The 13,027-nt window shown below is 40.3% G+C and overlaps 1 protein-coding gene across 9 annotated transcripts in view; it reads right to left on the reverse strand.

Moving 5' to 3' along the window:
- Positions 1-8,083: 8,083 nt before the first annotated feature.
- The window catches only part of ptprsa (protein tyrosine phosphatase receptor type Sa), a 190,519-nt gene continuing 185,575 nt past the window's right edge, over positions 8,084-13,027 (reverse strand). For all 9 annotated transcript variants that reach the window (XM_025053177.1, XM_017042368.2, XM_017042384.2 and 6 more), the window contains 2 exons: positions 11,835-11,970; positions 8,084-11,711 (listed from right to left, as the gene is read on the reverse strand). In XM_025053177.1, the coding sequence (XP_024908945.1) occupies positions 11,643-11,711; positions 11,835-11,970 (205 nt within the window). In that variant the 3' untranslated portion in view covers positions 8,084-11,642. The remainder of the gene's footprint in view (positions 11,712-11,834; positions 11,971-13,027) is intronic.

Below are 13,027 nucleotides of genomic sequence, written 5' to 3' on the forward strand. Positions count from 1 at the left end.
ATTTCTAAGCTTGGAGGTATAATTATTTTGCATCCTATTAGTTTTAGAACAGTAAGCTCTATTGTCTTGTTGCCATGTGCCCAAAGTCCATGAAACCATTAAATGCAGCATGATTTCTTTGTTTCACGCTGTTTCTATTTGTTAATGTAATATAATTATGAGTTTCCATTTCATGTGGTTCACAAATTTGGCTATTAAATTAATTTATGTCAAAAACATTTGTGTTTGCTTTTCCCATGAACAGATCTCATCATTTTAATGCATTGCAGGAACAGAACGCAATAAGAATGTAAACGGCAAACGAAGCAAAACTCTGAGACAAACTCTCTTATCAGAACCAAGAAACTAGTACCATACCGTCTTAAGACTCACAGCTCAACCTGCTCTGCAGTTGACCTTTATCAAGTTACGAGGTAGTTTGGGGGCAGATCCAAACTGATGCTCCGAATCTTTTCCTCATGTGGCGGATTAGATGGCTTTGAGATTGTTACAGTGGGCTTTAGGGGAGATCCTGCAGACAACAGGGAAGAGAGAACTCACTTTACAAACACAACAACACAGCAACACTATTTCAGCAGCCCTTGGGCAAGGGGTTACAGGATCAGGCTTGTAATGAGAGGATTGCCGGTTGAAAACCAATGCCCAACCTCTTCCTTCATTTTATACATGGTTTTATACATCTACTTCCTGTGTGATCTACTGGTAGATCCCCATCGACTTACTGGGCACCCCTGCTCTACACAGGGGGGTCAAATTCATTTTTACCAGGGTCAGTTCTAACTGTAAGACTGTATAGCTGTAACTACTCCATAGCTTATTTACATAGGTTACTGAAATTGATTATTACTGATAAATAATATTTATAATATTTAAAATAAAAATATTTATCAAGTTAGGAAACTCAGCATGGACTTTACTTATAGACAATAAAACACTTAAACTCTGCGGCCACACAAAATGACTTGGCGGGCCACATTTGGCCCGCAGGCCCTGAGTTTGACACGTGCTCGAGACCATTTAAAACTGTTGACAACAGCCACCAACTCTATGAAGCTAAATTTTGATTTTGATGGATATTTTTCTGGAGATGGACTCCAGACACCTAGGCACCCCGGAACAAAACGTAGGTAAAGAGTGAAATAGAAATAAGGAAAAGGATGACCGTGAGGTCTTCACATGGAAAAGCGATTACAAGGCTGTGTGTCTGAAGTGCGATTTACCACAGAAAAGTGAATCCTCTGAGCTTTACGTCCCATGGGAGTGAAGGCCTCTTCAGTAGAGCAGCGAGATCTGCTTACGTTAGTGGAGCTTTTTTCTTGAAGATGGTGGGTTTTCTGGGAATTCAGTAATCAGGGGACAGAAACAGATGGTTAGAAAGATGGCGCTAGCTGGCCTTTTAGTGCTGCCCTTAAATCAGATTGATTTGTGATATTTCTTCAAAGCAGCCTCGGGCTGTACGTTCACGTTTCATATCATTCCACTTTAACTTCATTGAAGTAACGCAGACGTCAAAGTTGTGAGCGGGAAGAGAGCCGATGCAGAGAAATCAAATGTAAAGAATGGCTAAAACCAGAATGTTGAATACTGTTAATGCAGGTGGTTGGTGGAAGGAACTGAGAGGGTCAAAGTGTAACTCGCTCTCTGAACTCTGACCTCTGCGTCTTCTCTTGATCCCAGCTGCTAGTAATATAGAGATAGAGTTAGCAGAGTCACCAGAGTCAATGTCAATGTCCATCAGCTTCTGTGCACGTTGATCACTCCAGGACCATCGGCCATTCACACTGGAGTCTGATGGCAGAACAAAAGTCCGGTCACAAAACGTTGCAGATGTTCGTTTACAAAGTTGGAAGTGCAGTGATTCCGGAGATTTGTGATCTACATCTGATTTGTGTTTTCGCCCGAAACCAGGAGACCAACTGAAAGACATTTCAGGTTATGTTGCAAAACCTGGACATGATCTGGGACAAATGTGGATTAAAGTGGCTAAATATGAAAGTTTCTGCTGTCGACCTCCACAGCATGATGTGATCATGGACTTTACAGTTTAAATTGATCGATTTATAAGATACAAGATTAGGATGATGTAGGCGTTAAGTCCCCTGTGAGGCTGGGAAGGAATCATTGGCGGACAAAAAAAAAAAAAAAAGAATAAATAAATAAAAATCAGGGTGCTGAATATTATGCTCAGTAGATTAAATTTATGAAAGAATTAAAGAAAAATTTAATCTCAGGATTACCAGAAATTAATCACAATTAATCAATATAAAACAATGTCCTAGGGATGAAAAAGAAAGGCACCTGTTTCTACTAATCTAAAATGATTGAAAAATAATTTCTGAAAAATTACTATAGATAGCTATTCAATAATCTTTTAGGAATTCTGTTCAGGAAATTAAGGATTAAATCAGTAGTTAAATTACAGATGCACAGTAATGACTAAAATCTACCAAATCCCTTGACATTGGCTTAGAGAACGCCTTGAGTTCCGACTTTGGGGAAGTTGTTGTTCTCAACACTATTAATCAGTCTACAGCTCCTAACAATCCCTCTGACAATTGCATCAGTCAGCTGAGGTGCTGTCCTGCGCTCGGTGAGCAAGAGGAACAAAGAACTCAAAAGGAACACACGTTTCCTTTTCCCTAATGAGAAGTAAAATCCTTCCACCAAAACAGAGTCAAGGCTTCCTGGGAAAACAAGTGACTGAATTTTTCTCGACCTCAGCCGGTGTGAAGCAGTGGCAGTTTTCCTTTACACATGGATCAAAGCCAAACAAAACAAAAAGCCATATAACAACATTGCGCTGTTTCCTCTAAATATGTCATGATTAGAGGCAAAAGTCTCTACGTAACCATGGAGACGATAAGGTTCAGGTGGAAACTCTGTCTTTCTTCACAGTCTTTTACTTTCATCAACCTTAAGAGGTCCAGTTTAAAGGAGTGGTAAGAGAAGCTGAAGAGCCATAATGATGTCTGGTGGACCGTAGTTGGTACAAGGTTATTCAGAAGAGGATGTTTAGGGCATCTTAAGATGCATGAAAACACGTTTAAGTTTCTCTGAATAATAAAAAAAAAGTTTCATAAACTACAGATTAAAGAAAAGTCGTCCGCAGAAAACTGTCAACGTACCACTATAGGAAGGGGGAACAAAAAAAGGCCCGTGGTCTTAGTGGTTCCAGGATGAATGAAGTATGAATTCCATCACTGCAATTCACAGGAATCACCCCCGCATTCCAGGTAAAAGATACTGTACAGCCCTTTGTTACTGTGTTTCACAAACACGGTATGTACAGATGACTAGTCTTTGTGTAAAACAAAACTGTTTCTAACTGTCAGGCAGGCGTTAAGATGGATTTTTGTCCTGGATTTATTTTCTTTGTCTTCCATTCTCCTTCGGTGCAGTTTTAAAGATAAATGAAGAATTAAATTATTATTATTATTAAATGAATTATTTATGATTCACATTTGCAAAAAAATCTTATCAATACACTGTGCATGAGTCAAAGTGAAAGGAGGGGAGTCCAGAACAGTCATTGACATTGTTGTCAACAATCAGATTTGTGCTACTCATCACAGTCAGTTCAACAGAGGGTTACTCCCTGTGAATCCTTGACCCATTTAGTTGAACACCACTCTCATACTTTTTTAGGAATTGAAGAGACACACAAAGATCTTGTTTTTAGTTGTTATAGCCATCTGCTGCCACCTAGTGGAGTATTTAACTGCCCCTCCCGTCACTGTCGGATAGACGAATAAAGAATTGTTATTTAAATTAAATAATATTTCTTCTAGTTATCTATCTATCACAGCCTCCTTGGTTGAGACGTGACTTCAAGCTCAGAGATGTCCCCATGGGAGAAAACAAATACCACAGGAAATCCAACATGTAAATTCTACTTGGATCACATGGTTTTTAGTAAGATATGAGTTTTTCTACCAGAATATTTCTCGGAAGCCATGTCATAAAGACTAGCCCAAATAAGGGCATTTTATGATTTATATCTCCTTGGAATTCTAAGATGGATTCCCAAGACCTTCGAATATGAAAAAAACAGACCAGACGATACGTGTGATAAAAAAAGGGAAAGTATCCAATATTGTTTCACTTCTAAAGTATGTTAAATTGTAGTTTTGCAGAGCTTTTCCTCTCATTTACAACGAGCGTGACTGCTTTCAGGTCTTTGCTTTACAAGTTGTAAGTTGTGTGTCCTTCTGGCCTTCATGGTGTTTCTATGATCCAGCTCAAGACAAATGTGCAGTCATTCTGCAACTCAAACAGATAAATCAAATACATTATTATGCATTTATTCACGCTTCTCTGATTTCCTAAATTCTGGAAAACAAAAGCATTTATGCATGCACTCCTGGCCACTAGGTGGCAGTAATGAAGCTTAAGTCTGTTTGCCCGCCAGAATCTGGTCACATCAGTACACACGCAAGTTTGACAAAAGTAATGTCTAAATGTAGAAGATAGAATATAAATATTGAAAAATATAAACTACTGTGGTACTGTGGGCGCAGTACTGTGGACGCAGTACTGTGGACGCAGTACTGTGGACGCTTTTCTTGGACTCATATTTAACTGGGCCTTAAGCAAATGTACTTCAGTAAATCCAGCGGGTGGAGAGATGGAACACGCAGCGCCTTATTACACCACTCGTGTCGGTAATGTAGGAATCATGACGCATTATTCTCATTTCGCAGCCTCGTCCTAATTTCTGTGCTGCTCACTGTGCTCCAGTGTGATTTAATTATGTTCTAATGGACATATTTACAGGGAGGCTGTAATGGCTGCAGCACAGATGGCTTCATGTAGCTTCGATCATTACTGTAAAAATTTACTCGTGAGCACCATGGATCAAAAAGCACCCTGGTGTTCATTCCCCGCCATCGCTCTTTGGCTCTGGGTTTCCATTACAAGACCATCGTCTCAATGATCCACTTCCTGATGAGTGTGACTGTGACTGGAGAGTGATGACATGTCTTGGGAATCAGCTGTTTGTTATAACAGCTGATATATAACAATTCTCTCAGGGTCTGCAAGGTCAAGAAGAAAAGATAAACCAAAAGCAAGTTGTTTTCTCATGTTAGTGTGGCTAACATTCAAATGTGAAGAGAGCAAAGGCACAACGAACAGAGCGAGAAAAGAGTGGGTATAAAGAAAGAAAGAAGGAAAGAAAGATAGAAAGAAAGAAAGCAGAAACCAACAGCCATTCTTCTCTTTCCTGTGCAGCAGGGAACAATTATCAAAGCAGCAATCTGTCAGTGGTGGCGCTGTGCTTGGGCACTGCAGTGCAGAAATGATGGCAAACTTAAGACACACTGGAGGAAATAACATGACTCCTGTGTTCCTGGTGTTCACAGGAGTCACATCAGGACAGAGAATTTTAAATGTCTTCATGCGCTGCTACCAGACGCTGAGACTACTGGACAAATGAGAAAACAACAACAACAACAGCAGTAATTCAAATGGAAAAATAAATTCTTAATGCCTGGTTGCAGATGTTAGTTAGTCTTAGTTACTGCGTCTACAGGTGAAGGATGGTCATTAAATTATTTCTGGCTCTTTGACATTTGGATAATCAGTCTATATCTCAGCTGTCCCCCCCATCCACGTTATATATGAGTGGGAGGGGGGATATTTCCTTTTTTTTTTCTTGATGTGTGTATACCGTTCATCATAGCAGGGCTCACTACCATACTGGACATCTCTCACCTTATACAGGACAACGCAGGGTGTTGCACATATTCTTTTATTGAAATATCAAAAATCTAGCCTTAGTCTTGATTCGAATACAAAAAAACCCCACACAACCTGCTAAATAAAACTAAACATTTGAAAACTTCTAAAAGTAAAAATGCACCTTTGTACGTCAACTTTAATCTGTACATGAATAGTTGTCTGTATGGGAATGATGAATGGGTATGTACCAGAAAATGTCCTGCAGATGGCAGCAGAGCCATTCGAGTTCACCTCGTGTGGCGTCACGTTATTTGGGGAGCAGCTGTTGTCGAGTCGAAAATAGAGACTTGAGAGGAAGATTTAAAGTGTAATGAAATCGTAAAATGTTTTGTGCAGCAGCTTCGAAACAAATTCTTCCAAATGTGAAAATCATCCATCAGTCCATTTATCCCTGTCTCTGTGGGCTTTGCCTCTTCGCCGGCCACGCAGCATCACACCAGTGTTTTATGTGCAGTGCTTGAATCATGGCATGGCGTCCAGTGATAATGATTTGACAGGTAGATGGAGCAGATCCATCACTTTTACTTGGGAAAATAAAGAGAGATAAGAACAGATCCTGCCGAGGTGACATTTCATTTATTTATTTATCTATTTATTGTGGCCGCCCTGCTGTTCATTTACATCACCAGGGTCCTGTGGCAGAGCTGCTCCACCCTCTGTGAATCAGTACGACCCCCCCCCCCCCCCACACACACTTCTACTGTTCTGGCTGGAGTTCAACTAGACGGTAAATCTCCTATAATAAAAAAAGCTGCTCATAAACACCTAATGGTACATCATGAATATTTTAGGGCCTTGAACATCCTACAGGAATGACCTCTGGAAAAACACCAAAACAAAAAGCTACAACTCCAACGGACACGTCTCAGAGCGACGCGGCGCCCGTCCAGGCGTGTTTTCCTGCTACTTTTTGAGTTTTTTTTTTTCTTGGCATGATTGGATTGATTTGTCATTTACGACAGAAAGAGCCTGGCTACGCGGCTGTGGATAATCCAATTTATCGCTGTGCCATTTATTACAAATTTCTGTGGCTTTTGGGTCCACTGTCACATCGATTCGTTGATTGCTTGCTTAGCTGGGTCCTAATGAGCTGCTGTCTGAATCACTGCATAATCAGCGCCCTAATTCACTTCCATGCCTACACTTAGACTCACGCTTCTGGATTTCCACTATTAACAAAAGAATGGACTGAAACATCCAGGCCTTCTTGATCACACAATTAGTGACATCATCTCTGCAGCCGGGAGGTTTCACTCGGACTTTTATTTCCCCCCCCTCTCTCTTTGTATGATTTTTTAGTGACGTCTGGACCCCACTGAATTAATTGTATCCATGTATATTCATTTGAAATGAAACCTAATATAGACATAACACTTTTCAAAAGTTAAACAAAATACCTTGTTCTACAGTATGTAGAAAAAGTCAGCAACAATATATATATAAAAATAAAAAACAATACACATTGTGAAAATTATTATGAATATTAACAAGGCTAATGTTATGACAGAGACACTGATGATGTAATGACTGAAGAAAAAATTAATTCTGCAATAAAAAGTAAAAAAAATATTAATTGATAAAAGTCCTAATTCTAGGAATATTATATGTAGAATAAAAAATAAAAATAAAACTTTTAAAATTTTCTTCAATAATGTAGTAATTGAGAAGAACACAAGAAAAATCTTCACATTTATATAAGTCATAACTTTCCACTATTGTGACTTTGACTCCAAAACATCATTATTCCCACAATTTCCATTTAATTGGAAAAAAATCCCTAGAAAAAAAGTCAAAAGTTTTTGACTTACTCAGAGTTTTCCTGGACTTCTCCTGGGTCACAGCAGCTGTGATGCTACACCAGTGTCAGACAAATCAGACGTTTTGATTTTCAGTCGTTTGTCGTCTGATGAGCTTCAGCTGAGCATGATGGACGAGTGAGCAAATAGCAGCAGGTGAGCGTTGAACCCTCAACCAACACTGGCCTGTCTGGGTGACATTTACTGTGAAGAAGACTTTAACCCTTGTAAGCTCGGGTCTAGGTGACCTAAAATATGTCTTTGTGTCTGTGTGCGTGTGCATGTTCCTGTACTGCATGACTTGTGCCAACTTTTCCTCATATTCATTAATAGGTGTTCGAAGTGTCTGGACAGACCACGAGCCAAAAGGTTTTCAGACAACATTTCTTTAATACAAAGTCAACATATCTACATACACAGTGGCTTTAAATCAATTATTATTCCAGATAGAATTAACAGTTTGAAAGTGATAGCACTTGTCCCTCATACAAAGGAAAAACTGTTTAAGGTTCTATTTAGTTTTGTAGATATGTAATGTATACGTTTTCTTTTTTTAATGTCAATTTTTTTTTTAGTGATGTTTGTTTCTGTTTCTCCCTCCTTCCCTCCCGACCAAATATTCGGAGTGATATTCCAGGGAAATTGTCAGATGTTTTTTTTTTTTTTTTAAAAGACTAGCATCTTTTACACAAAGTCAAAGAAGTAACACGTTGCACGAGCTTCCAAAAGACTTCCTCACTTCCACTTCTGGAGTGGGTCCAGTTCACCAAGTCTGTGAGAAGTGAGTCGGAAAAGTCCTGGGTTCAAGACTTGAGTTCACTCTGAAAACAGTTCCCCGCTCTTCAGAAGCGATGTGGTTAAGATGTGAGTTTGCAGCAGTTTTTTTTGTTTTTTTGTATTTCTTTTGGTTGGACTTCTTGGTCTTCCCATTGGATGCACTGTCTGTGATTCACTGTCTGTGATTCACCGTCTGTGATTCACCGTGTCCTGATTTCTTTCTGCATCCTATAACGAAACACGGTCGAACAAAAGCACGATGTGTGATTTAACAGGAGGGGAGCTGATCTACGTCTGCTCTTCATCTCCGTTAGCCGTAGATGAAATGATCTCGTCATATCGTCACAGGAGCAGCTGGGAATTTTGGGAAACCTGGAATTCTGTGGTCTAACCCTGGAACACAACCATATTTGACATCGCTTTAGTCTTAATGCACTGAGGACTTTAGTCCACTTCATTCCAAATATCCTAAAGCTGAAATAACAACATGTTTCCCATAATTTGCAGTTAAAAATATCCATTAAAGACCAGAGAGCAGAGCTGGGTGGAGTCCAAAATAAAAAACAAAAACAAAAACAAAAACAAAACAAAAAAAGCATCAGGAGGTCAGGGGGGAGAAGAACTTCGAACTTTGTAGATCTTCACCCATACATGGGCAGAATCTCGAGGGTCAAATGATACAAATACATATAATCTATATATTTGTTTATTTACAGGTATATTCTAGACCATAGTGTATATTTTTTAACAAAAATGACTGATCACATTATGACAAAAACTAAAATAAATCTGAGAACGTTCAAGGCTGCGAGGGTCATTCTCTGCATAAGGTCATTCATATTAATTCAGTTTTTTGTTTTTTTGATTGTTAAGGTTGGAAAATAAAAGACATTAAAATGGCATCTCCTTATCGGCACAGGATCTACCTGAGGGTAGAGGTTAGACACTGGTGAGTGGGGGCAAAGGTCTCAGGCATAGGGCTAAATATGACCTCTGCTGGCGGGACTAAAGAAACGCACAAAGTTTAATAAGGATTACAAAAATAAACGCACAAACCAAAGGAAAATTAGATATTTTTAAAAAACAAAAAAATTATATTTTCAAACATGAGCGCTGGCTGGTATAAAAGGAAAAAAAAACTTGAAATCATACTAAGATTTTTGGATATATTTCATATTCTGCTTTTTAAATATACTGTATATGTAGGTGTGAGTGCACATGTATATATTTATATGCATATGCGGCGCATAAATATATAACTACATATATGCACACGGACACACTCGGACTTGTTCTACACAACATTTTCTACAGTGAAAAAATAGAATGTCTTTGAACGTAACATGAACAAATAAGCATTTCTCTTTTTCTGCTAATATTTTTTTTTAAATCCTGATACATCATCTTTGTTAAAAAAAATAACTGAAACAAAAAAACAAACAAACAACTAAATTAAAAAAGTCAACTATGTCATGTAAAATAAGTTGGCATAATACGACATTAATGTTCCATAATGTTACAATAACAATAAGGCTTTTTTTTTCATCAGAAATAAGAAAAGATTACACACAGTTCTGTCCAACGTTCCGGTTTTTGTGCACAGCCACCGGAAAACCTCCGTTCACAGAATCCGTTCACGTCTTGAAAACCAAAGCACTGATCCGGGCTTTTCCTTCCGAGGAACCAGACTCTAGAGTTTCCTCTGGTGCATCCACCTGTAGCTGTTGTGGAGTTTGTTTTATTTCAAGTTTCTTTTCTTTCCTCCCATGTTTTTTTTACTTTGCTAAAGTGATGTGTGAGTGAAGTATTCAGTACCAAAGGATTTGTTGTCACACCGGGCTGTTGAGATCCAACATGGCCGCCTGGTGTGGCTGTGTGTCACCCACATAGACACCACCTATAAACAGAGGACAAAAACTAAAGCATCTATTTGATTTCTCCAACTGGTACCAAACACGAACATCGGAACTAGAGGCCATTTTGTTTTTTCAATCACGTGAACGTAAAGCTTTGTAACTGCAACAGGCGTCTGCCACAACTTCAGTGTCTTCAGTGTAAGATGGAGTTAAAGACAAGGCTGGAAACAAGAGGAGGGCGAAGAGGAGGAGGAGGAGGAGATGGAGATGGATGACGATGACATGCATGATGCACTCGTTGTCATCTCCCCCTGGTGGTTGTGAGCGGGACAGTGACGATGGCGTCTTCATTTGCGTCAGTTTCCTTCGATCCTCCAGAGTCACACGTACAGCATACACAAGATAAGCAGCATGTTTGGTTTTGACAGTAAAAGAAAATGAAGTAATACCTCATAAGACAAAGAAAGTTTTTTTTTTTTTTTTTTTAAACAATGGTGATCATTGGTCACTGTACACAGAGAGCGCTCCGAGTCTTCGTCAATCCTCGTTTGGTTTTCCTGGTTCATGTCCAGTGTCTTTCCACCTGACTGAACATCCGGTGGTTAGTCGTGTCAAAGTCCCACAATGCAACAAGGCCAAGGAAGAGGAGTGATTGTACCAGATCAACAACATTGACCACTTAACATCCACTAAGTGACCAGGCTACAGCTTCTGGCAGAGGACAGGATTTTTTCCCTCTAAGTTCTCTGGAGACAGAGACATCCCGACTTCCTGTGGCGTCTGATTCTGATTCCATGTTGTTAACGTGAAGAGTTGAGTCTCATTCCACACATGTTAAGCATGTTAATAGTGGAAAAGTTTGACGCTGAATGGGAGCATCCTCATGCTAGCTAGTGTTTTTGGTGAACACAGTTTGGGGGAAAATCCATCAGTTTTAACCAAGAAAAGTTGAATTTGGTCATTTCTCACTGAAACCCCAAGTCTGTAAAAAAAGTCACCCGTTCATGGCTGCATCCATTTGCCTCTCCTTGACTCCCCTCCCACTGCCTTCTCCTTCATCAGGTGTTGTTCACTATCACTGTATCACAAAGAGATTTTTTTAGACGAGAAAAGTCCACGAATGTTTACAACGTCCTCCACATTGAAACACTTGAGGTAAAGTAAGCAGTCTGACACTTTGATCGAATGTTGCCCCACAGCTTGAGCCACGACTTCTGGTTCCTTTTCCTGACGGGGATTTTCTTTTTCTTAAGGATGGAAGAAATATTCCACCCTTTTTCTTGGCTGAGTTCCTGATTAAATTGGCTGTGAAATCTTCATTCAATTTTGGCCACGACCTTGGGTAGGCTCCTGTTTTGTGTTTTTGTAAATTAGTGGTGGAGTTAGTGCCTGCTTTCAGAGTTTCTATGGCTCAGGAGACTGTTGGGGGGGTCGGGGAGGGGGGCGACAGGACTCTGTGGGCAGAGATGGCTTTTTACGTTGCATAGTGATCAAAGCTTCCTAAGTACTCCAGGGCCGCGTGGTAGCAGAACTGATACTCGTCCTGCGGAGAGGAAAATAAAAACATAGTGTTTCAGAAAAAATTTGGCGCGTTTTTTTTTCAGTCACTGAAACAGAGGTGTGGCTGAATATTGACTCGGTGTATTGACTGTGTGTGATGCCTGACCTCAGTCTGGACCATAGCTGGTCTCTGCGTCCGGAGCATCTTCACAGTCTGGAAGATATCAACCACTCCTTCGTAACGCATTCTCTCCAAGACGATGCTGAGGGTGATGAAGACTCCAGTTCTGCCGACACCGGCGCTGGAAACACAGGACCAGAAGACATGTTACAGGTAAAAAGAACGACACCAGGGACCAATGAACTGAACACCGTGTTTCTGGTTCACTATGAATTGGCTGTGACTACAGTTAGAGAGTGAAGGATTATTTGTCTGTGAATACGTATGACCCTGTGATTGACCCCACCCTCACCCTAATGACCCCGCCCTCACCCAACGGTGACCTACTCCCCGTGTCACAGTCCGACGTGGTTTTTAAATATTTCCTTCATTTAAACGTCACTCTCTGAAACAGGAGGAAATTCAGTCAAACTATTCAACACAAAGTTTTTGGTGAGTCAACTTATTTCACCAGCTACAGTTTTTGTTTCAGCACGGTGACGGCAGCTGTGCGGCGTCTGCCCTGCTGTCTTGTCTACTCTCTGGCAGCACACACACAAACACACACGCAAACACACACAGCAGTGTATTTCACTGACGCTGCAAAATTTCAGACAAATATTTCTCGGCAGGATCAGTGTTTGCATTAATTGGAGGAAGATGTGGAAGATTCTCAGAGCAGGATATGACCTGTTCATCTGAAACCAAACCAAACACGGCTTCTGAAGCCAGACGGACAGACGGATGGACGTCCAGCCTTACAGTGGAGCCGTGGTTAGACATTTAGAGTCGTATTGTCCAGATTTACTGCTCACACACTGGTGCACAGTGAATATTTTCTTATTTCCTAATCTTCTTTGGTTTACACCATCAACAAGCAGCCGTTTTTAAACCAGAGTCAATAATCTGAACACGTGCAGCTTCTAAAAAAAAAAAAAAAAGATCAGCTCTAAGACCTTCATTCCCAAAATCCAGTGGTGGTGAGGAGACATCTCCCACATCACACACAGACACTTTAAATATTCAAAATGACATCAAGGACACACACACACACACACACACACACACACACACATGCTCTGAACGATGCACACAAACAACTGAGTAAATATTTGGTCCTAAGCTCCTTCTCCCATGTGTTAAAAAACCCTCAGCTGCTGCTGCGGCTGGCGCTGCCCGCGGCGCCGGCTCCGGCGGTT

Source organism: Cynoglossus semilaevis, chromosome 2, assembly GCF_000523025.1.
Source record: "Cynoglossus semilaevis isolate Cse_v1.0 chromosome 2, Cse_v1.0, whole genome shotgun sequence".
Lineage (NCBI taxonomy): Eukaryota > Metazoa > Chordata > Actinopteri > Pleuronectiformes > Cynoglossidae > Cynoglossus > Cynoglossus semilaevis.